Genomic DNA, 26,945 nt, shown 5'->3' on the forward strand with positions numbered 1-26,945 from the left:
GTAATATTTTAAAAAAGTTTTCGAAATAAAAGTAATAAAGACATTTGTACCATTTGTTAATTTGTTAATGATCCAAGTAAGACTACTGTACATACTAGTGCATCTCAAAAAATGGGAATATCATTGAAAATGTATTTAATTTCAGTAATTCAGATCAAAATATTAAACTCATATATTAAATACAACAATACATTAACACAGTGAACCAACACCAGTAGACGACAACTTTTATGGAGATGCAGATTTCATTTTCCAGCAGGACTTGGCACACTGCCCACACTGCCAAAAGTACCAAATGGTCTTATATAATATTCTAATGTTTTGAGAAACTGATTTTTGGGTTTCCATAATCAACAACTCTGTAATACATCTATATAATATATGAGTTTTACATTTTGAACTGAATTACTGCAATAAAGTAACTTTTCAAATATATATATATATATATATGATGCACTACACTACTATATATATAAATATTGACATTGTAAATGAATACTGAAGTCATCCAGACTATGCAGGAACACATAAGGAATCATGTAGTAAAGTAAAGATATTAAACAAACCAAAATACTCTGTGAAGCATTTACATGGCTCTTATCTGGATGCTGTTAACTTGCGATTTCTGAAGCTGGTAACTCTGATGAACTTATTCTGTGCTCTTGGTTTTCCTTTCCTGGAGCAGTCCTGATGAGTGCCAGTTTTATCATCAAGTTTTTGATGTTTTTTGTGACTGTTCTTGAGGATACTTTTAAAGTTCTTGACATTTTTTTTTATTTCCACAGATTATTCAAAGCCTATGTACTGATGCATCTAAAAAAATGAATATCATTTAAAAGTTACTTGATTTCAGTGATTCAGATCAAAATGTGAAACTCATATGTTATATAGATGTGAGTGATCTATTTTAAGAGTTTATTTCTTGTATTGTTGATGATGATGGCTTACAGCCTATGAAAGCCCAAAAATCTGTATCTCAGACAATTAGAATATTATATAAGACCAATTGGTACTTTGGCAGTGTGGGCAGTGTGCCAAGTCCTGCTGAAAAATGAAATCCGCATCTCTATAAAAGTTATCAGCAGAGAGAAAAATGAAGTGCTGTAAGATTTTGCTGGAAAACACTCACTGACTTTGGACTTGATGTAACACAGTGGATCAACACCAGCAGATGACATGTTTCTCCAAACCATCACTGATTGGTGGAAACTTCACACTAGACCTCAAGCAGTTTGGACTGTGTGTCTCTCCACTCTTCCTCCAGACTCTGCTCCCTTAATTTACAAATAAAATGCAAAATTTACTGATGATCAGTGATGGTTTGGAGAGACATGTCATCCATTTGTATTGGTTCACTGGGTTTCATCAAGTCTAAAGTCAGTGCAGTTTTGTTTTCCCACAAAATCTTACAGCACTTCATGCTTCCCTCTGCTGCTGACAACGTTTATAGAGATGCAGATTTTATTTTCCAGCAGGACTTGGCACACTGACCTCACTGCCAAAAGTACCAATTGGTCTTATATAATATTCTAATGTTCTAAGACACTGCTTTTCAGGTTTTCATTGTCTGTAAGCCATAAACATCAACAATAAAATAAATAAACACTTAAAATAGGTCTATATATATATAACATATGAATTTCACATTTTGAACTGATTTACTGAAATAAAGTAACTTTTCAATTATATTCAAATTTTTGGAGATGCACTAATATATATACCAGTCAAAAGTCTGGACCCACCTGATTATTATTATTATTATTTTCCTACATTGTAAATTAATACTGAAGTCATCCAGACTCTGAAGGAACACATAAGGAATCATGTAGTAACTTAAAGTGTTAAACAAACCAAAATACGCTGTGAAGCATTTTGGGGGTGCTGTAAACTTGTGGTTTCTGAAGCAGGTAACTTATCCTGTGCTCTTGGTCTTCCTTTCCTGGGGCAGTCCTGATGAGTGCCAGTTTCATCATAGTTCATCAAGTTCTTGATGATTTTTGTGCCTGCGCTTGAGGATACTTTCCAAGTTTCATATTCAAAGTCTATATATTGTATCAAATATATTACTGTTCTGTCAACAGCACTTCTACCTTTATTAAATTTATGCAGACATTTTCAGGTTTTACTTTTGCATTGGTTGGAAAGCTTGTCTGGTTCAGACAGCATTATCTGGAATTAATTGTGTTTGTATCGTTTTACCAGACTTTATGGGCACTTCCATGTAAACATGAGGGCTAAAAGGGATGCAAAGTGAATTCAGAAACGCTCATTTGTGCTGGTTGTGAGTCAGTGTTTTATTCAGACGATTCCCATTCTGACAGTACCTTGAACTCCAGGCAGACAACCACAATGTGCTTTAGCTCCACTTCCCACCACTCCGGCTCTGACTACTGCCTTTCTATCCACTATCAACTAATGGCACAAACAAGTGGACTGTGGCTAGACTCAGAGCCATTACAGCGGCTTTTAGTTTAACGTCATGAATAGGGTCTTTACCGCAGAATCTCTGCTGTACTGCTGCTGCTGTAAAGTAGATGCTCTATATGTTGCTGTCCTTCATCAAATGTCTGGCACACCTGAGACAACCTTCAGCCATGATGATCTAGGCTGTTAGTAAATGTTGGACATATTCAGAGTAGAACATAAAATATGTTTTGTTAATACACTTAGCATTGAATAAATACAGCTCTGGAAAAAATAAGAACCCACTTAGAAATTATGAGTTTCTTTGATTTTAGCAAATTGAAAACCTCTGGAATATAATCAAGAGGAAGATGGATGATCACAAGACATCAAACCAAACTGAATTTTTGCACCAGGAGTAAAGGCATAAAGTTGTCCAAAAGCAGTGTGTAAGACTGGTGGAGGAGAACATGCCAAGATGCCTGAAAGCTGTGATAAAAAAAAACAGTGTTATTCCACCAAAGATTGATTTCTGAACGCTTAAAACTTTATGAATAGGAACTTGTTTTCCTTGCATTATTTGTGGTCTGAAAGCTCTGCTTCTTTTTTTTTGTTATTTCAGCCATTTCTCATTTCCTGCAAATAAGTGCTCTAAATGACAATATTTTTATTTGGAATTTGGGAGAAATGTTGTTCGTAGTTTATAAAATAAAACAACACTGTTCATTTTATTCAAACATAAACCTATAAATAGCAAAATCAGAGAAACTGATTCAGAAACTGAAATGGTCTCTTAATTTTTTCCAGAGCTGTACACAGAGCCCTATCTTACACCCTGCACAAGGTGTGTCGCGGTGCTTATTGCTTACTTACACCCTGCCAACAGTCTATTTTTCATGCCTTGTCTGCGTCATTAAATATCAATAGTGCTTGTGAATGTGCAGATGGCATTTGACAATAAATGTACCGGATTTTTTGCACTATAAGGCGCACCGTATTATGAGGTGCACTATCAATAAATGTCTATTTTCTGATCTATTTTTATACATAAGGCACACTGGACTATAAGGCGCATTATGTGACACTAGTAAGGAACAGGGGTGTCACCATATTGCTGGGTGGCAAGACCTGTTAGGCTAAGCTAAGTAAACAAATCTGTAATTCTTTAAAAAACTGGATGTTAATCTACACAGATTTCTCTCCTGAAAACTGATTATTTACAGTAACGTTAGATTTCCAGATTTTCACTAAGGCTGGGTGCAGCAGCATTAGTATTAGCACTTAACAGCTAGCGCTAGCCGCGTTTAGCAGCTAATGCTCCCACGTAGCTTGTTTTAACATGGTAAACATGGTAATACTCACCTCTGAATGATCACAAGAGCTAGCGCTTAGCACGGTTAGCGGCTAATGCTAATGCTGCTCCAGCAGTGCTAGACGGGGTTAATAGCAGGCTACAGGTTGATAATACTCACCTCTAAACGGCAAAAGAGCTATTGCTTAGCGTTGTTAGCAGATAATGCTAATACTGCTCCAGCCTTAGTGCTGGAGAACTAAACTGAAACTCCTTTAAATCACTGTACTTCAGTGGAGTGGATTTACTGCTCCTTACAACCTGACTGATAAAATTCATACATACAATATAAGGCGCATTGATCATTTTTTGGAAAATTAAAGCATTTAAAGTGTGCCTTATAGTGCAAAACATACTAAAAATAATGCAGCATGGGAAAACTCACCAACGCCATGATGGTGGTACAGCATAGATGTTACACCATCAAACCGGAAGCCATCAAAGCCATACTCATCCATCCACCACCTCAGGTTGGAGAGGAGGAAACGGGACACCTCCCAACTGTTTTTATGAGAAAATACAAAAAAAAAACTGCAGTTTGTTATTCTGTCAGGAACTTGGAAATGATATGGATCAGTGCATCAGCTGTTTTTAAAGACAAAGCATTTAATTTCCTGTGAGAAAGTGAACTGCTGACCCAAGTTTACCTTGTCTTTGTTTCAAAAAGAGTATGGATATTGTCATTCCAACAACAAGGAGGATTCGCTGTATCAGAAACCTATACAAACATGCAATTCCAGCTTTTCCTCCAGTGTTTTGTTAAGAGTTATCTTCATAAAAAGCCTACTGAGCTATAGATTAGATAGGTTCAGCATTAGGGATGGCACAAAATATTGTTTTTGCAATATATCATATAATTTTGGTTATAATGTGATACATTATCAAAACATAGCATTGAATATTCATATTTTTATTGGACCAGATGTGCTCTAAACTCCCTAAGACTAAAATTGCTAGGTCATTCATCCATGTGGTGACGCTAATCAAATGAACAGGGTAAACCTGCTGTGAAAAATATTAGCTGTCATATTCTGTAAAACTGACACCAATGAATCCATAATAATTCCCAGTATTTTATCCTCTTCAGTAACTGAGATGCTGTGAAGTATCACAGAGAATTGACTTGCAAGTATTTAATATCACAGAACTGCAGTATCGATATATTGAGATATATATTATCAGTGGCAATGTACTGTGAAAATAACATATCATGGGATGACATGCGATTCTCCCCCTCAGCAAATAGAGATGTACCACTAGACCAATAATATATGTGTATTACTAAAGTTGTATATCGTCACTCCAATAAAGAACAATCTCCATTTTTGACTAATTTTCCTGGTGAATGGTCCAATAGAAATTCTCTGAAATAAAAATGACCTGAAATAAACTCATTTTACTATGACTTCCATTGAATCTTGAGAAGGTTTTCTTTCTCTCTTGTAATTTGCTGTTTTGGAGAGACTTGTTAGAATAGATAGAATAGGTCTATGGGATCTACAAAACATGTTCATGAAGTTATTTGCACCAAATCACTCTCGCATAAAGATATCTCACAAGTTTTATTCTTGCCAGTTTCAGTCACTTTTCAGAATTAAAGGGCTCTGTCACTTTTATGCAAATAACCTGTTGCTGGACATGTTTATGCTAAGCGTTTACCACATGTTAATGGTAGCTTGTGCTAAATGGCAAAACATGAACAAGCTGGTTCATTCTTAACTGTGATAGAAGTTAAGAAAAACGTACATCTCCCACATTTGCTGATTTGCCACAGACAGTAGGTATAGATGCCTCACTCAGACGAAGTCTGCTGGCTAATTCTGTTGTGTACTATCTGAGGTTCTCAGGTTTCCTTGGTTTATTTTGACATCATGCAAACGGCTCATAGAAACATATGATTCCTGACACCAAAATCAGCTGGATGGATGATTTTTTTTTTTTTTTTCGAGCTTGGAGTATACCCAAGTGGAAATACAAAAGCACCCCAAAAGAGTTCGTTTTGCATAATATGTCTCCTTTAAATACAGGAAAGCTGGGCCCTTGCGACCTTTTCTTTAATATCTCTCTGTCCCTGGATGCAACAATCAACATGTTTATGGTTTGGAATTCAAATGTGGTGCAGAGCTAATTCCACCTAACGCTGGGAAAAACAATCCCACCGCAGCATCATGCTGGAAGCTGTGTTGACAGAGATGCAGATGGTAAAGGTGGGAATGATTCATTGTTCGTGGCACGTCCGTCAGCTAAGGCTAGGTTACCGTGATCACAAGAGAAAAGCCGAAGAGATTCCGCTTTTGCTGTCTGCCACTAAACGTAGGACAATTTACAAGCCATCTCGGTGCGGAGCACGGGCTTATTAAATTCAGGTTCAAAAAGGCATTTGTGGCTCTATAATGCACCTGCACCATCCTTCCCTCCTGAGCATTGTCTGCATACTGAAGGCTTCAGCGCATACCTGCATACTGACACTGCACGGAAACTGCATACTGAAGCGAAAAGCCAAGATAAACATCGGCTGATCAAAACTCTGCCGCGCTGCCAATCAACAGTGTCAGTGTTCGGGAGATGCCGGGTCAAGGTCAAAGGGTTTTATCTACACAGGGCTTTCAAAAGGGTTTTGTATACCTTTGCATATGCATGGCATGTGTGTATGTGTGTGTGTGTGTGTGTGTGTGTGTGTGTGAGAGAGAGAGAGAAAGAGAGAGTAAGATAGTGTTTGTTCTGTTTAACATGAATAATAAACAGGAATATTTGCGGTGAATATTTGGCAACTAAAAGTATTCAAAAGACTCAAAAAAATGACTCAAAAAACTTTCAATACTTTCAGTGTTCAACCAAATAAGTGAAAATGCACAATACTTTATACCAAACAATGACTAATTTAAAATGAACACAAGTTCAACACTGTCATATGGCAGGGCTTCCTCTAATGTTAGGACTTTTTACAGCAGTGGAACTAGCCCCATGCTCCACCCCCTGCTTTCCTGGTCCCTACCAGCCCCTCGTATGAAAGAAGGACTGAAGGAGACAGCCAGCATGCAGCCACCAAACAGCCAATAAACAGCATGTTTAAGTTCATTTTTACACATTACTCATGTTCAAATTAAGTGTTCATCGTCATCATATATTACGCTTAGTTTTAGTTCACAACTTTTACAAACTGGTTGTTTTCCTACTGAAAAAAATACAAGGATAGTAACATTAGCTGACTCTAACATTAGTCTTAGCATCAGTTTGTTGCCTTTCTCTGTGGGAATTTCACCCACGTGGCTTGAGTAGCACTGCTGAGGTACATTTATGACTAGAATTGCACTGCAGAGATAGCTTCAGTAAATGTGTGATTTGAAAAGCACTGCTGCGCTTATTTGTATTGTTTTCTGCTAGAATATTAAACTGTTAAGTGCTCAATAAGTATTTTTAATGGTAGTTTTGTCATAGATTTTTTTTTTGGAAAGCAAGAATACATACGAAAAATACAATAATATTTTCGTCTGTGTAATGTTCTTAATGGTGAAAAAAAAGTTATACAGGTGCATCTAAATATCAGAATATCAATAAAAAAGTTACATTTATTTCAGTAATTCTGGTTAAAATATAAAACTAATATACAGTATTATATAGATACAGTATTACACAAAGAGGGATCTACTTTTTAAGAGTTTATTTCTTTTATTGTTGATGATTATGGCTTACAGCCAATGAAATCCCAAACGTCAGTATTTCAAAAAAATAGAATTACGTCAACAATAAACAGAATAAACGAGCATGAATGAGTTTTCTCTGCTGAAAAGCGTTGGACATGTACATCCAGGTACTGCGCAAGGTGTACTTTTCCCGTCGTTATGATAGCAAAGACACACTGGTGCCCTAAATCAAGCTGTGCGTGGTGCACAGTTCACAGCTATAAATTAAGAAATAGATCAAATAGGGCTCATGAGATCTGTTTTCTCAGTCTCATACCTCTTCATAAACTCTCTGTTTCTAAACTAAAAGTTTTTATTTTCCTACTTCTCTCTTTCAGTCTTGCTTTCCAACTTCTTTTCTATTCCTTTTTCCCCTTTTATCTTATCTTCCCCCAATTATCCCCTCCTTTCTTCCTCCCCAGCACCCTCCCCTGTATCTTACTCCCAAATCCCTGCAATTGTAAACCCCCTTAACTATACTCAGAAAAGACAAAAAAACAAGAAAAAAACAAACAAAACACAACAACAAAAACAGGAACTAGTCACTGTTGTAATGTGTAAATAATCAAATAAATAAACAATAAAGTATTAATAGTCCTCCGAAGAGGGGGGTGGTGGCGGGCCAAAAATATATATAAATAAATAAATAAAATAAATAAATAAATAAATAAATTAAAAGTTATGGGCTGTACAGGACTAGGATAGTAATGTTAGCTTAGCTAACTTAACCTTAGAATTCTTAGTTTGCAAAAAAAAAAAAAACATGCTGATTTCTCTGTGTAAACATCAAGTAGTGGTCTCCATGTGGCTTTGATGTAATGTAGTTCCATCAAAATGCTGCATTTCCAGCATTTCCATCTTCTTTGTATTCTTTTTTTTACTGTCTCTTATTCTGATTCTTGTATACTCCCTCTCTCTCCCTCCTATAACATTACAAAGCTTTTTATCAGAGTACATTATTCTGCTACTCAGGTCAAGTGGAATGCATGGCCTGGTTAAAAATAAATCTGAATCTCATAAGGTATCACTTACCCTTCCTTCAGAGATTCACCTGATCTTTCTCTAAGCAATCAGTGTGTAGTGATAGGCTAGGTCTTGCCCAGTTGGAGATTTCATTTGAAATAGATAGGGAGGAAATGGGAGGCAAAATCATAATAATGGCTAAAGCTATTGGAACCGCCATTACAGCAAAGCTTTAGCCCAAACGATGATTTACACAGTCTTTCCTTTACTCTGTGAACTCTTTTTAGTTTTAAAAGGGGTAATTTTGCATGTTATAACACTGCATACTATATATCACATACTGGTAACTACACATCATGAAGAAAAAAAGATAGCTGCACCCAAAAGTAAGTGTCGGATTGTAACGCTATTCAGAAGGAAGATAAAAATCACCAGGAATGATAAATACTTAAAAATGTGGACATATGGACAATATTTACTGTGGTACACAAACAGAAGTAGTGTGTTACCCAACACACCAGATCTACACAGCAAGAAGTTGTAGAGGTTCCTAATGATGTCCTGTGATATTCCATCATGTTCAGTTGCACTCACACCAAGACAATATGCTTTCTAGGTGTGTGACAAGCATAAATCAGCTTTTACCGCATATTATTTTGTGTCACTCGCAACATGACAAACAATGACCTCTCACCACTCCACGTACCGCCTGGGTGAGTCACTAAAACCACCGACTAGTTTGCCCCACACACTACCTGGGTGAGTCGCTAAGACCGTCGGCTACTCCACTCCATGCACTACCTGAGTAAATTACTAAGACCGTTGGCTACTTCAAGCCACGTTCCACCTGGGTGAGTTGCTAAGACCACCGGCTACTCCACTCCATGCACCACCTGGATAAATTCCTGGGACTGCTGGCTACATTGCTCCATGTGTCACCTGGGTGAGTCGCTAAGACTGCCAGCTACTTTGATCCATGCGCTACTTGGGTGAGTTGCTAATACCACCAGCTTCAACTCCTCGCACCATCTAGGTGAATTGCTAAGACCGCCAGCTACTCTGCCTCATGCACCACCTGGGTGAGTCGCTAAGACCATCGGCTACTCAACTCTACGTTCTGCCTGGGTGAGTTGCTAAGACCACCAGCTTTTCCACTCGACGCATCACCTGGGTGAGTCGCTAAGACCATCGGCTACTCAACTCCACGTTCTGCCTAGGTGAGTTGCTAAGACCACCAGCTTTTCCACTCCACGCATCAACTGGGTGAGTCGCTAAGACCACCAGCTACTCCACTCTAGGTTCCGCCTGGGTGAGCCACTAAGACCGCCGGCTACTCCACTTCCTACACCACCTGGGTGAGTCGCTAAGACTGCCGGTAACTTTGCTCCCTGCGCCATCTAGGTGAGCTGCTAACACCACCAGCTACTCCACTCCACACACCACCTGGTCAAGCCACTAACACCACTGGCTACTTTGCTCCACGTGTTACCTAGGTCAACCCCACCAGCTATTGTTCTCCACACGGTGACTTACCGTTTAGCAGAAGCTAACACTAACAAATGGTTAACGCTGAGCATAAACATGGCACTCTGAATCGACAACTTATTTGAATAAAAGTGACAGAGCCCTTAAATGGCTCATTCTGAAAGGAAATGAAACTGGCAAAAACAGAGCTGGTCAGATCTCTTTATGTGATTTTGTGCAAAGAACTTCACAAACATGTTTTGTATAGCCCACAGACCTATTCTAAATTCTAATTTTAAGAAATATAATATATCCCCTTTAATGGTAGAAATGAATGACCCCTTTAATTTGTTCCTAAACAGCTTTTTGAGAAGGCTTACTTTTCATGCCATATTGGTCAAGATACAGGTATTAACTTGATACTAAACAAAACAAAACAAAAAAAAAACAGTGAGCAGGCAAGCTGAAGTAATGACTCACAAGAGCCTTGGTTTGTATAATCAACAACAAAAAAAAGTTCAGCTCAGGAAGAAGAAAAAAGCCTAATTACATAATTAATCATACATGTGGTTCCCAAGGGCAGTCTGACACAGCCATAGTCTGCAGCTTTAGTACTTTACCAAGGCAATATTCATACCAACCACCACCCGATTTCACTAATGACTTTTCTCTTTCTAAAGAGGGCTGGAATTTAATTAGTGGATCATGCGTGGTTGGAAAAACGACCTGCGAACATTTTTATTGGCCTTAAATAGATTCAGTGGATTATATTTTAGGTGGTTTGATAAACGACAGGAGGATCACACACATCCTATTTTTTCAATCATTACTGCAGTATTGGCATTCACAAAACACAGGACAAGACACTGTCTTAAGCCCTATCCAGACGGGAGTAGTTTCTCAGGGGGACGTCTGTGAAAAATATTTCACACTTCTACTCAGTGATAAATCTCTTGCATCCAGACTGCAATTGGAAAAAACAGGAGGGCCAGTGAATTTTTAGGCTTTATCGTTCACGGGACATCGCGTTCAGTAGCTCCTTTAATTCCACAAATTACCCCAGGACCCCCTGAGAAACCAATCCTGTCCGGATAGGGTTAGAGTAAAACCATAATAATGTTAACTAAACTAATAACTAAATGACTAAAATGTGACTAAAACTATCATACATTATACTGCATATTCTAAGGATATTCTAATGCTAAAGAAATTCGAAAGAAACTTTCGAAAGTGGGTGTGGCAGAATAAGGTGGATAAACCACAGACTGTAATAAAAGATGCACGCCATTGGTGTTCCCATTCATTCAAAGAAAATGAAGCCAAAATCTTCCGCCATGTTGGCGATCCTGATACCCGAGTCTGTGCAGTAGAGACCAGAGGAGGGAGAAAGACTGTGAAGAGACAGCTTACTCATTTAAATAATGAGGGCTGCCTCAACAAAGCTACATACAGTCTATGGTCCCACCCATACTGTCATTGGTCCCACCCCGGCTAGGTGTAACCCAGCCCTTTTACAATAACCACACCTTTTTGAATAGAGCTAAATAACGTTCTAAAAAACGAATTCTGTGGGGATATAAAAATGTGACAATATAAGCAGAGGTTACACTAGCTGTTGCATTTAAATAAAGGAGGTAGAATTACAGAATATTGGAAAACAACGTGATTGAAAGTTGTTCTGTTTTGCCATTGAAACCTATGGGGATGGGTGGGGTTACACAGCTTTCTGCAGCCGAACAGCAGGGGGCGCCCGACCTGTGGTGGCTTCACTTTTGAGAGACGATGCTCTGTCCAGCTATACACAGTCTATGGGATAAACACATCCCTAAAACCAGAGAGCGAGAGAGAGAGAGAGAGAGAGAGAGAGAGATGCAGTGGCATCTATTAGAAAAGGACAGGCTATAAAAGAACAGAGAGTGAAGATAAAAGGAATTTAGCTGGCTAATTCAGATCAGAGAAATGAGCTACAGTATGTACACACACATACACACACTTACTTTGCATGAACTCATTATCAAAGTCTTGCAGCAAAGCAGCTCCTACAGAGTGTGTATATGTATGCATGTGTACGTGTGTTATACACACAGCGGCTTGAATGCACAGGCTTTTTTATATTGAAAAAGTAACACAGCAAGGATGAATTTGCCAGAAAAAGAAAGGAAAAAAGAAAAGAGGAAAGACAGCAAGAAAAGAATAAATAGCAACAGAGTGAAACGGAGAGATATGGCACTGAAAAAAAAAAAAAAAAGAATCCCATTTTGCCCTCTGTGTTTAAATCTCCAGCGGGGAGGAAGTTGGTTGTTCTACATCCAGCCACCACCCCTCTGCCTCCCCAAACCCCTCCAAATACATCCCTCGCTCCTGCTTAAAAAAGTTCAATTTTCAGCCTGACTGCAAACACAAGCCCCTTCAGACAGGCCAATCTGTTAATCTGTTAAAGTACAAAGCACTTTCCAAAAGGAGCTTTATTTCTTACATCAATAATTGATTAAAGACAATCCTGGCACCGAGACTTGATGGGAGATTAGGCCTTGTGAGCGCAGGCGCCGAGGGAGGGGAGAGAAGAGTGACAGAGGCAGTGTTTCCCCTACTGCGAGCCTCAGTGTCTGGGGAGTGTGTGAGTGAAGGCCCGGGCTTGTGATGACTGAAGCCCCCCTGCGGGTCTGAGCGCATCAGCACTCAGCACTTTTTCTTATCTCTCTGCTAAAGCTGTTGCGCTAGATCCATCGCTAACTGCTAACTGCTAATTGCTAACTGCTAACTCCAACCATCAGTTATACTTAGTAGCTCCAATCCAAATCAAGTCAAGTCAAGTAGTTTTATTGTCATTACTGCATATGTACAGGACATACAGAGAATTGAAATTACCTTACTTTCCTTCCCAAAAATTACAGCAAGTACAGAAAATAGATATATAATATCAAAGAATGGGAGACGCTATATGTACAATACAACAAGGACACAGTAGACATACGTGAGACAGAAGACAATAGTGCAATAGTGAAAATAAGATATATAATTTAAAGAATGTGAGACACTATATGTACAATACACAAATAGACATACTTAAGACAGAAGACAATAGTGTAAAAGTGATGGGGGGTGATTAAGATGGAATGACAGTACAAGTAATATCTGTCAAATATGCAAATATGGTATAATAATAGCTTAGAAGCTTAATCCAACCCATAGACTGTGTATAGCTGGACAGTTTCAGAAAGCTGTTTAACCCCACCCATTACCATAGGTTTCAATGGCAAAACAGACAACTTTCAATCACGTTTTTTTCTAATATACTGTAATTCTACCTCTTTTATTTAAATGTAACAGCTAGTGTAACCTCTGCTTATATTGTTACATTTTTATATCCCCACAGAACTCGCTTTTAAGAATGTTATTCAGCTCTATTCAAAAAAGGTGTGGTTATTGTAAAAGGGCTGGTTATGGGTGGGACCGTTAACAGACCGTCAGTTCCGCTCCGCCCCGCTCTGCAGTCTGTGACAACATGGCGGAAGATTTTGGCTTCATTTTCATTGAATGAATGGGAACGGCGACACGGCATCCATCTTTTTTTACAGTCTCTGATCCAACCACACAGATTCAGTGTTACACAATATTATATGAGATGAACTTCATCATTAGTCAAGCAAAATCTTAAACCCTGCAAAATGGTCATTTTACAAGAGAAGACAAAAAACGTTCCTATTTAGGAGTCAATAGATTTGCATTTCTATTGGTGTATTTATCACAAAATTGTGACAACATTACAAACAACTGACAGATTACCATTGAATCAAAAGTAAAAAAAAAAAAAAAAAAACGTAACCAAACTTTCTTTTAAAATCTGCATTTATCCTCTATTTAACTTGTATTTGTCAGTCTATAAGGTGCACCGTATTATAAGGCGTACTGTCAAAGAACGTATGTTTTCTGGTCTATTTTCATATATAAGGCGCACCGGATTAAAAGGCACAATAAGCTACACCTAAGTAAAAAAAAAAAACATTTTAAAGTCTTTTAAAGGCAAACGAGCACTGGATGTTAATCTACACAAATTTCTCTCCTGAGACCGATTTATTTAAGTGAGTAAAGCACTTCTGTTTATTGGCAGTAAGCTTAGATTTCCAGTATTTGTTCTAAGGGTGAGTTTAGAACTTGACGTAAGGGCCGCCAGATAACACTGGCTATCTGGCTATCTACCTACATAAAAAAACAGTCTGCAGAAGCTACAAAACCAAATTAAAATGAAACTTTATTCAATTAGTCCCAGTAAATTGCAGTTGTAACACGACTTAACCTTTGTAAAAGTGTTTGTAAAGTAATCAGTGCAGAAAATTAAATCAACATCTTTCACTGAATTCGCTGTTTATTCTTTAGACGTTTCTTTTGACATTTGAAGATTTTAAGAGGCTGCAAAACCAAAGTAAAATGGGTTAGTCTTCAATTTTCGTAGACTGCAGTTGTAATTTGACTTAATCGAATATTAGTACTTTTCCACCAATGTGGAACAGGCACCGTTCTGGTTCCCAAACCTAATTTTGAACCATTCTCAGCGTTTCCACCAAGAAAAGTAGGTTTCCTTGAACCAGGAACATTTGGTTGCAGCGGAAACTAAAGAAATTTAGATGCAGCGCCCTCTATTGATGGCGTATGATGTGACGTTTTGACGGATTCTCTAAAACTGTTGGAAATGTGGGCTAGTTCGCTGAGAAGCACCACGGTTCAAATGGTGTTAAAGCGCTATATGGGTTCGTCATGGTACCACTATGTTTAGGGAGAGATATTTTAAATAAGAAGACCAGTTGCTGGTTGAAATGTGACTGGAACTAAGGTGCTCCGATTGGTCCAGTGGGCTAAGCGCTGCCACTATGATCAGCTACCGAAGCCCTGAGAGAGCAGAATTGGCCTTGCTCTCACTGGGTGGGTAGATGGCGCTCTTTCCCCACATCACTCCTAGGGTGATGTCAATCAGCACAAGGCATCTGTGAGCTGATGTATCAGAACCAAGTTGCTGCGCTTTCCTCCGAGTGCGCTGTGATGCAGCAGTTGGAAAAAAGACAGTGACTGACTTCACATGTATCGGAGGAGGCGTGTGCTAGTCTTCAATGTCCTGGTGTTAGGGCATCACTAGTGATAGGGGGAGTTCTAATATGTAGGTTGGGTAATCGGCTTTGTTATGGATATTATGGAGAAAATGGGATCAAAAATAGAATCTATGAGCCAATCAGCTTGCTGGTGATGCTGCAAGCAGATCAGGGTTTCGGGACTTCATCGGAGGTTCTCCACAATAGCATAAACCCAGCATAACCAGCAAGCTAATGGTCTATTTTGTTGAATAGCAGGATTTTATCTGTAAACAGATGCCATGTTCAGTGACAAGTTCACTATTCAACCAGATACCAGCCTGCACTTTTATGAGGTCTATAACATAGTTTGGAAACTTGTTTTTAGTGCAGTAGACAGAACAAGCTAAAAAAAAAACAAATTTCTGCACATTTTTGAGTCTCTCTGTCTCTCTGTCTCTCTCTCTCTCGCTCTACAAACTCTCTATAAAACAAACTATGCATGAGTTGCATTGCACTGATTCCAGTTCACTTGTTTTTAATTATGTGTTATTAATTTGTTTGAAGATCTGGCATCGAGATGCTGCATTTGATGTCAAAATTCTATGACTGTGGAAAATCTAATTGCACAGAGAAAAATATACCCTCCCGTGACCTTGGCGTCGACACAGTGGCAAAGATTAAAGCAGACTATTAAAAAGCTTTTTCTCTCAAACATAAAGGCGCATTCATATTCATATGCATCTAAATATGACTAATTCACTTAAATGCATTTAAAAAACACGGTGCATGAGTGCAGCGCTTTCACCCTGTAATTTGGCTTTCTGGTTAAGGCTAATGCATTCACAAAGTTTCTCTCTCTCTCTCACTCTTTCTCTCTCTCTCTCTCTCTCTCTCTCTCTCTCTCTCTCTCCGTCTCGCTCTTTCGCTCTCTTTACAAACTGCTCAGCAATTCCAGCTGAACTCCTCTAACTTATCGAAGTGCTGCTTTGATGTCCATTTTGTTAGAAGACAAGGAAAAACTAAAAAGAAAAAAAAATGCCATCCCTTTGACTGATCTAATAGGCTTGCTGTCTCAACAACCCCCCCAACTCATAGCGCCCCCCTCCCTCCCTTAAAACCCTCCTCTACTCTGCCTTCCAAAGCAGCCCTCACTTCACAGACGAGAACAGGCCCTTTGGGACTCAATTAAAACCAGTTAAGTGTGTTATTTTGGATGGCAATGGCAAGTCTAGTGGGTTGAGCTCTGCAGATTCTTAATAACCTTGTATTATATTTCAGAAACAACAAGCACTACAGTTTGGGGGAAAGTAGTTCCAGGAAAACAGTGGAAAGTTTTACAGGCTGTAGGATTCGACTGGGTTTCCTTTTCTGAACGTTACATTTTACACGTTTAGCGTGGAAGAGTGGAATAGGTCCGTTTGTCTTCAGGAGCAAACAAACATTTTTTTTTATGTTTTACTATGTTGTGTAAAATATTTTGAAAAGGGTTTGATAAGTCATCATTAAAAATCCAGTAAACATGGCCTCTTCGCAGGATTTTAATCATCCATACTGTAAGAAATGTTGTCTTGGTAAAAAACAACAACAACATGTTGAATGCCTGCAATTAAAGTAAAATGTCTTATCAGGTGCAATCAAATTAAATGTGGTTGAAAAAAAAGTTGGCAATACTTTGCAAAGAAAGAAACAAAACAAACAGGGATGAATACACAAAGTTTAAAAAACAAACAGGAGTGTGGAATCAGCACTCTGGTGACAATGATCGGTGATCAGAGTTTGATATTGCCTGGGTATCTTTTCTGAACGTTAAATATTACACATTTAGCATGGAAGAGGGGAATAGGTCTGTTTATCTACAGGAGCAAACATTTGTTTTGCTATGTTGTGTAAAATATTTTCAAAAGGGTTTGATAAGTCATCTTTAAAAATCCAGTAAGCGTGGCCTTTTTGCAGGATTTTAATCATCCACACTGTAAGAAATGTTGTCTTGGTTAAAAAAAAAACGTCTTGAATGCCTGCAATAAAAGTAAAAGATCTCATCAGGAGTGGTTGTCACTATTTTACTATGTGATTATAAGTAGCTAAGTGTCAAATTGTGTGCAGATGCTTGCGGATGTAACACAGCAGATATTAAGTTTATTGAAAAGGAAGGAATTAAACATTTGGATCAGACCAAGTTGGCAATACTTTGCAAAGAAAGATTCAAAACAAAAAGGGATAAATACACAAAGTTAAAAACAAACAAACAGGTGTGTGGAATCAGCACTCTGGTGACAATGATCGGTGATCAGAATTTGGTAGTGATGTAAGCCTTAAGGGAACTGTAGAGAGAGCAGACTCAATGGTTGCAGAGAGAAATCAAAAATCCCACTAAATCAAAGTGAATTTGCATAGCAAAAAAAAAATAATAATTATTTGTAGATGGTTTAATTAAATGCAGATACCCAGTACGTCCAAAATTTTTATGGACATCCCTTCTAATAAATGCATTTAACTACTTAAAGTTGCATCAATTGCTGTCACAGATGTACAAATGCACACAGAGCTTGTCTAGCTCGTTGTATCAAAATACTGTGAATAGATAGACGAAACAATGAATGAGCAGGTGTTGGAGCTGAATTCTGAGGGTTTAAAGGTTTCATAGGTTACGGCACAACACAAAAGCGTGAACTGTAAACAGCAAAAACCATTACACTATATGGAATTTGACAATACTTCTTTTAAAAAATAGATTTTAGAGCTGTTATTAATGTTGGAGGCAGTTTAAAAGAGTAACCAAAACATTGCAGAACTGTTGCGTGTACCTACATCCTCATTTGTAGGTGTTTCTTGAATGTTGACTAATGCACTTGTCGAGGAGGTGAAAAAAGGCCAGGCGGTTTGCTTTTGCTGTTTTTGCAGCTACAGCTGCACCAAGAGATGTGTGGGTACCAGAGAGAAATGTCGCATTTCCACAGATCGGACACGTGTCTGTTTTAACACCGCATATAAAAGTGACTCCAATCTGATTTGAAAAAAATCAGATTTGGAACGTTCACACAGCCATGAAAAAATCAGATCTGACACACATTGAGCAAAAAAATCTGATTTGAGTCACTTCAGCCTGGTAATGTGAACAGAGCTGAAGAAATCTTTGGTGTGCATCAGACCAGATAGAAACAAAACAAACAGGGATAAATACAAAAGAGTAACCAAAATATTGCTAAACTGATTTGTTGACCTACTTTCCCATTTGAAGGTGATCTTACAACACTATGGTCTCTATTATTATAAAACCTAATTTGCAAGGTATTAATTGTGTCTCTTAATTAGTTCTCATTCCAGCAGCAAAAAACATAGCAAGAAAAATAGCTGCACGGGTGCCGAAGCTCAGATCACACTGTGTCAAGTGGCTCTTGACTTGTTGTGGCAGACACCGAGGAAAGGATGAGGAAAGAAGTGAACAATGAAGCCCTCATTAGATAATAGCAATTAAAATTCGAGCGACTGCAGCCCGTGGCGTTCTTCTGGAGCCCAATCAATCTGACGACAAGCGACAACCTGCACGACTGCAGCCATTCATTTACTTTAACAAACATAATGAGGTCTATTTCTATCAGTGCCCGCTGCAGACATGCGCATCCAGACACCAAGAAGCTCCACAATGCACGCGTTGGGCATGAGCTCAAATGATCAATCGCACGCAATTTAACTGTTGTTGGAGACACGCCGTGTTTTCCTCCATGTTTTATTCAGAGCGCTTTGGCCCTAGGTGTTTTCTTTTGAAGTTTGGAGTCTTGCGGAGAGACTTTTTTTTTTCATATAGAACAGAGGAAAAAAAAAAAAAGTCTCTTATCTGGACAAACATTTTGAAAGCTCTGTTTCGTAAAGGAGAATGTTGATACTGCGAGACAAATCTTTGGTTTAAAAGTGAGCGAGCTGTTCTGTAATTACAACAACTCCATAACATCTTATACACACTCTCTCTCTTTCTTTTTCTCTCTCTCTCTCCTTCTTTCTCTCTCTCAGGTTCCCAGAAGCCCAGAGCTTTTGTTTATGAGCTCCTCTGCATGATGTCTCAAGGCTGCTAATGGACTGCATTAGACAGTGAGACACTGATACTATCTTCCCAATCCCCACTGAGTGTGTCAGGAGATTAAAGACAAAGAGCATCAAAGATGTAATTACAGCCCAAACAATAATAATTATAGTGGGGTGGCTGACACCAGACAGCTTCTAATGCCCTAAGACTGTCTGTGTGTGTCCGTGAGTGTGTGTGTGTGTGTGTGTGTAAGAGAGTGGGTGTGTAATGGGGGGATAAGTCTTGAGGAGATATGAGACCTATTTGTGCGGAAGTGCACTCTTTCGTGATTTTGTGGCTTTTAGAGCATCCCCTTAAACACCCAAGAGCTGCTGTTGAATCCAGTCTTCCACTGTTCTTTCTTATAATCTACAAAAAAAGCTTGTTCAGGTTACATTTCTAGTAATTACCATGTAATTAATGACTAATAAGCCATATGATGTAAGAGTATTTTCACACCTGAAAGTGTTAATATGCTGTCCCCTATTATCGGCCGTACCCTTATTATCGGCCAGTCCCTCCTTTTGCATAGTTAGTTTCCTTTCCCTTTCTGCCAATCGCGTTCAGAAAATTGTAAACATTCCATCATAAAACATTATTTTAGTATCGCTAACATTGTTGTAAATTTATGCATAAAAAAATTATGTGGAGCATTTCCGTAGTGCAATGACTATATATATATATATGTATATTTTTAGATTTGTTAATGCTGTACACTATTTAGGGCCCCTAAAAAAGGAAACAAGGGTATCGCCATGTTTTCCTGACCTAATTAGTGAATGCGTGCCCACTCAGGACAAATACGATGCCATTATACACCACTGGGAGCCGCTGGATCCCATAGACACAGTGCAGAAACGCCATGTCTCCAATATGTAGAGCAGACAAAGACACGAGCTACACAAATAAATAAGCCCAGCGATTCGAAAAAATGCATTATTACACACATTATCAGCCACCAGAATCATGTTAAGAGTTGTTATTATTAAAATTTAGGTTATTAAAAGCTTAGGTATACATATTTTCCAGTGACATATGGGGGACGGAATACAGACACTCGCAGATACAGATAAAAAGGTTGTTTATTACAGGCTTGGATTGTACAGGGGTAGTCGTAAACAGAAACAGTAGAGCACCGGAAAACAGTAGCCACGTAGACAAGACCATACCATAAACGGGAGACAGTCCAGAGTTCATACACGAGGAAGCCAGCATCAGAGATAATCCAAAAATTGGGAACGTTAAACAGTCCATGTCAAACACAGTAAATCCACAATCAGAGGTACAGGCAGACATCGGTGTTGAAGAAAGAAAGAGCAAAGTCATACACAAAAAAACATCACAGAGATAATAACGCTTTGTAAAGTGGTAAAACCAGGCAATACGCGGCACCAGAGTGTCCTTAAATACTCTGGGTAATCAGTACTCCGGGCTTCCTGGGGGAAGCAGGTGAGGTGTCACGTGATCGGGTGTGTGATGTCAGCGGGTGGTGCGTTCTGGGTAGTGTAGTTGTCTAACTGAAAACCTCCGTTAGAGCTGGATGCGGGAGAAACAGGAGCGCCTACAGCACCAGACGTGACATCCAGTTAATATAGGGTATTTTAAGCAGAATGAAAGGTGGACGAAGATAGGTGACCATTTTAATTTGAAAATAGAGGCCACCACGCTACATTGTGTACACGGGTGATCCGGTTAGTTTTGATTTCACACTGCAGTTTAGTTTAGTGGACTAAAGAAGTTTACTACTAGAAGTTTACTGGGCTGACAGATGAACTGTAGAGAGCTGTATTATCCGGTTAGTGGGGTTAAAACCTTTATTTTCTACACAGATGAACTGAAAACTGTAAAAAACGCTCCAGGCTGCCTGAGCTGAGCCTGTAGCCCGTGGCTGGGCTGTAGGTCTGACTGAGTAAAGACAGCGGGGCTTGTGCTGCTGCTGCTGCAGCTCCGACTAGTGGCTGGATGAGGAACTGCAGCTTCCTGTAAGCGAGCAGTTTCACCAGTTTCATCCACACACAGCTCTGATAAACTGCTTAACCCTAAACTCCTGAATCAGATCGGCTAAAATCAGAAGAATATCTGCCGATCGCCGATATCGTATTTTGTCTGAAAATCGGCCGATACAGATACACTGCCGATCGTAGATATTTGGTTTATGTGTGCGTTTCAAGAATGAGGGCCCCTTGTTTATATTTTGCCTAGTGCCCCAAAATGGCTAGATCCGCCCCTGTACATGTGCTCCCCACAGCAGAATGAAGACCACCTCCGATCCTTTGGTCCGAGTTGTGGTTCACAATGCTTTTCACAGATGCTACTTTGGTTTTGGCCCAAACTGAAAAGTCTTCATGTCCAGACCAATCAGGGTAAGTGTAAGAGTCTTGTGGATTTAAGGGATCTAATGTGATCCATGTGTATTGATGTGATCCACCCAAAAAGTTTTAAACAGTTTTACAATATGTAGCTTGCAATTTGTGTCCATGGTGATACAACAAACATAGTCACTAACTGGACATGTACATGTATTTGTAAAAAAAACTTTTGTTTTAATTTTTTTCCCATGTGTTTGAATAAATGTCCCTATATTATTATTTTTTTTCCTGAAAATAAATAAATAAAATGACAAGACTAGACTGTTTTTTTTAATGTATCCTGTGATATTATGAAAAAAAAGTAGCTACTAACTGTGAAATAAAAATTAAATATTTTCTTTGTAAAGAAAATTAGGAACTTTTTCTGTAATTTTATAAAAAAATATATATATACTGTTCTGCGGAAATACCTGTTATGCCGACATCTTAATCTTAAATACATTTTTTAACTGCAAAAAATTAAAATATGCAAGAAAATAATTATCACATTTTTTGTGATTTTTACTTAAGTGTTACAAAAAAATTGAGTACACAAAATAAACTAAAAAATATATTTTAGAGATATTCTTATCTCTTCATTTCCTTATCTTTACCCAGATACAGTTATTCAGTCTATTCAAATATCCTGTCCATATTTTTGGGAAGATTTTTGTGATTTAATGCTTTCCACCTTATTCTACCTACTGTTCAATTTAGGCAGGTGTTTTTATGTTATTAATGTAATAACAATGGTTTTCATTTGAATCATAAAGTTTCATTTTGAATTTATTGAAATTGTTCAGGTCTTGGTCGGCCGTTTCTTTCTGGAGAGCAGTGTTTTTTCTTTGCTATCCTGCCATTCACACCGCTCCTGTTCATTGTGTGCCTTGTGGTGAACTTATGATCACTGATATAACTCAGCGCTGGAGAGGCCTGTAGGTTCCTGGATGTTGGCCTGGGGCTCTTTGTGACTTATGATTATGAGCTGCACCCTTGCAATGATTTCGATTGGATGAACACTCCTTGGGAAAGTAACGGTGGTGCTGAATGTCCTCCATTTGTATGTCACATACGTCATAGTGACTTTGTGTTCTGGTTCAGACTGGTGAGTTGCATTTGTTTGATTTTGAGGTCCTCAAAAATCTCCTTTGTTTAAGGGTTTGTTTGAGGCACACATCAACAGATCTGTGTAGAGAAGATCAGACTTAAATAGGAAAGAGCTAATGTGAAGTTCTTGATATGTAACATGTATAACCAGGGCCTGGTTATACTGAATTGCCATTTTTTTATTCAATATTATTTTTTAAATGATTAATTCCATCTCATAATCCATTTTATATATATTATATTATGTATAAATTATATTTTATGTAAAAAAATTAAGAGCCATTTCAGTTTCTGAATCAGTTTCTCTGATTGTGCTATTTATAGGTTTATGTTTGAGTAAAATGAACATTGTTGTTTTATTCTATAAACTACAGACAACATTTCTCCCAAATTCCAAATAAAAATATTGTCATTTAGAGCATTTATTTGCAGAGAATGAGAAATGGCTGCAATAACAAACAATATGCAGAGCTTTCAGACCTCAAACAATGCAAAAAAAAGAAATTCATTTTCATAAAGTTTTAAGAGTTTAGAAATCAATATTTGGTGGAACAACCCTGTTTTTAATCACAGTTGTTTCCATGTATCTTGGCATGTTCTCCTCCACCAGTCTTACACAATGCTTTTGGATAACTTTTTGCCACTCCTGGTGCAACAATTCAAGCAGTTCAGTTTGTTTTGATGGCTTGTGATCATCCATCTTCATCTTGATTATGTTCCAGAGGTTTTTAATTTGGTAACATCAAAGAAACTCAGAATTTTTAAGTGGTCTCTTATTATTGTTCCAGAGCTGTATATGTAAGAAGTTCCTGCAGATGGTTTTGATTGGGTGGAGTGGTGAAAGCATGACCACTTGCGTTAGCTTTTGAGGTAGCAGCTTTTGATGTGGACGAGCATTGTCCTGTTAAGAAGTGACAGCATTCCAAACAGAGTGAGACACATCTTGACAAATAAAAAATCCAGAAATTAACAGTATTTTAATCCCCCTCCAAATGCGGTTTGGATCTGTTTTTGTTGTTGTTTTAAACTTTTCATGTGGTTTTTGGTTGTCCATAATATCAAAAGTCAATCTGGATCCAATCTAGATATGGTGAGAATCTGGATTTGATCTGGCAGTCTGAACATAGCTTTAGTTTACACTCATTAAGATCATGCAGGACTGTTGTGTCTCTACTATTTGAATCTACAGTAAAACGTGCTGGTGATTGGGTAGGAAGACTATCTTTCTCCATCTTCTTTTTTCTAGGTGCAGAGTCACACAAAACTATACAGCTGCCTGATCATCATCCAGAGACAGCAGATCATTAGTTTGAGTCCCAGAAAAGTCTTACCCCCTCCATTGAGTCTGAGATGCACAGAGATTGAAGTTCTTCATAGGCCTGTCCTCATTAGAGCACAGAGAGACAGCGAGATAGCCACTGGCTTTTTGCAGACGCATTATGTAAGGCTGCGCTTCACTTAGCGGCACGTCAAGGCCATTATCTAGAGCCAACAACAGTGAGGCGAGTCTGGGACAGCTAAATTTAACTGGGGATGAGACTGAGGTCAGCTGGTGAGATTTTTTTTTTTTTTTGATGTGCTGGATTCAATCCATGGGGATGGTTAAGGCGGATGGATCCCTCAATTGAAAAGTCCACAGTGAATACACACATAAACTTTAGCTTTGGCCTGAGAAACTTCAATTGTAATTGTAGGGCACTTAAGTGAGAGAGAGCTGGACAGACAGTCAGAGAAAGAGAGAAAGAGAAAGCTAAAAAGAGAGAGAGAGAGAGAGAGAGAGAGAGAGAAGGTAGGCCAAGCCGCAAATGAGGCTCGCTCATTTGCAACATACAGACGCCAACAACAGCAGCAGGCCACAGATGAAAGACTTAAAAGAGGAATCGATACATTACTGCCACTCCGCCAGTCCCCCCACCCCCCCCCCCCCTCCCGAGTATCAGAAAATAATTGCTGTGGACAAACACGGGCGAGAAAAACAACCAGAACAAAGCCTTCAAAACCCAAATACGGAAAACACAGATTAACAAATGCTACAGGATATATAAATTAATTAATCATTAAGAACGCTTTGAAAGAGAATGGCCTATTGTCCTATTGTTTTTTTTTTCAACGACCAAGGATCCTCATTTAGCTGATCCGCATTTCCTACCTAATTTAACCGTTCACACGCTCACACTGTGCCTGGGCCTGATTGGCTCTGCCATTGTTGTGCCGAGCTTTCATGGTCTCACAACAAGTATGCTGAAAAGCAGGTGAGGAAATAGGGCAATTTTGAAGCCGAGGCAAGGTTTTCAATAGCAAAACCTCGTTTCCGAACAGAAAGTATTGACATTTAAAAGCCCCAATATACTACACCTGTTTTTACAGGCCTGTTTTAGACGTTTTGTGTGGGTGGGCTTGCTCACCAAACACAGTCATTGTTCATTTTAAATGTGACCATTTTCCAAATACTTATGCCCTGTTACTTTTGGTTACTGTGCCTTTTACAGTCAGCGAGGAATCAAAACAATCTGTTTGCCTTGTGTATGGCTTGTATTGTTACACATTCAGTGCAAGCAAGCAAATCAATTACTTAGGAACCCGAGCTGGCCTGGGCCCCAAAGAAAACAATTAGTTATGAATTGAATGCTGTGAGGAACTGTGTGAGCGCCTCTTTAAATTCTGTGAAGGTTGATGCAGGAGAAAGTACAATAATAACACTGTTATTGTTATCAGAATCCCCCTCAAGGAGGCTCCTCTCATTAGTTGCTGACAGTAGCCAGCCAGCCAGGTTCATCATTCCTGCAGCCGGCACAATATGAAACTTTAGCATTCATAAAGATATCCATTAGGAAGCCAAAAAAGAAAGTGAGCAGTAAGTAATAATTTATAGTGGATAAATTAGGCCTATGTGTCTTGAACAAATTATGAAATTTAGCAGCAGGTAAGCAGGCTAGCAACAAAATATATGGGTAATGTTTATGTTAGCTACCTGCCTACATAATACATACATCATAAATTATCTTTCAAATACCGTATTTTTCAGTCTTTAAGGCACATTTAAAATCCTTTCATTTTCCCAAAAATCGTCTTATAATCGTCTTGCACCTCATAATTTAGTGCGCCTTATGTATGAATTCTACCCATCAGGTACCCACCGCAGCTGGATATGCTGCTACCTGCGGCTTGGTAGTGCTGCTAACTGGGACTGGCTAACACTGCTAACTGGAGCTGGCTATGCTGCTAACCAGGGATGGATAGCACTGCTGACCGGAGCTGGTTAGCACTGCTAACTACAGCTGGCTATGCTACTAAACAGGGCTCGTTATTACTGCTATCCGCAGGTAGCACCATGTGGCCTCAGTTGCTCGATCCTGCAGCTTCGCGCTTTATAACATCAGAAAAATTTGACCGTTTCTGACGCAACAGGCCACCCAACTCCTGGTACAAGCAGTCGTCATCTCACGACTCGACTACTGCAATGCTACTGCTAACTGGCCTCCCGGCCTGTGTAGTAAAACCACTCCAAATGATCCAGAATGCAGCAGCACGTCTGATCTTCAACCAGCCAAAACGGGCACGTCGCCCCACCGCTCATTGAGCTCCATTGGCTACCAGTTGATGCTCGCATCAAATTCAAAGCTCTTACAATCGCCTACAAGGTGATGACAGAACAGCTCCTTCCTACCTGCACTCACTCCTGAAGGCTTACGCTACCTCCCGGCCGCTGCGCTCCTCCAATGAACGTCGCCTCGCATTACCAAACAAACATTCACACAAAGCTGTGTGAGTTCCCCAATGGTGGAACAAACTACCTTCCACTACCAGATCAGGAGAATCTCTTTCTATCTTTAATCTTTAACTCCTGAAGACAGAGCTCTTCAAAGAGCACTTACTCTCCTAACACCTCTAACACACTAACTACTTCTAACCTCATTTCCTTCTTCCGCTCCTTCACTTCCCCTTATTTCCCTTCGACCTCCTTTAAGCCCTATCTAAAAATGTTTTACCTTTAACTTCTATTACTTTTGTACTTGTCTATTGTAAGTCGCTTTGGACAAAAGCGTCTGCCAAATGTAATGTAATGTAATGTAATGTAATGTAGCGCTCACTTTAACTGAGTCTTGCTAGCGCAGTCCTCAACTGGGGCTGGCTAGCACTGCTAACCAGGACTGGCTAGCACTGCTAATCACAGCTGGCTATGCTGCTAACCAGGGCTGGGTAGCACTGCTAACAGCAGCTAGCTATACTGCTAACAGCAGCTAGTGCTCACCCATGGACAAAATTCTGGGGTTCTAAGCTTACTTTAAATTTTAACACTAATATGCACTAGCATGCACATGCCAGTCATAAGACAGGAACAGTCATAGTATCTTGATCCATCACTTTTAGCAGGTCCGAATGAGTCTAAAGAATGCTGCACTGAACTGTGGGGTTTGTGGATGAAATTTTTTGCTTTGCTTCTTTGTCCATGTGGACATTTCTAGCCAGACGCTGTCGTTCACAATCATTACCCCCCAC

General features: G+C 39.0%; 1 protein-coding gene across 1 annotated transcript in view; it reads right to left on the reverse strand.

Moving 5' to 3' along the window:
• gbe1a (glucan (1,4-alpha-), branching enzyme 1a) overlaps positions 1–26,945 on the reverse strand; it is a 209,579-nt gene that overhangs the window by 122,228 nt on the left and 60,406 nt on the right. Inside the window, exon 8 of the mRNA XM_022680724.2 lies at positions 4,140–4,255. Coding sequence (XP_022536445.2) covers positions 4,140–4,255 — 116 coding nt within the window. The remainder of the gene's footprint in view (positions 1–4,139; positions 4,256–26,945) is intronic.

This window comes from Astyanax mexicanus, chromosome 20, assembly GCF_023375975.1.
Source record: "Astyanax mexicanus isolate ESR-SI-001 chromosome 20, AstMex3_surface, whole genome shotgun sequence".
Lineage (NCBI taxonomy): Eukaryota > Metazoa > Chordata > Actinopteri > Characiformes > Acestrorhamphidae > Astyanax > Astyanax mexicanus.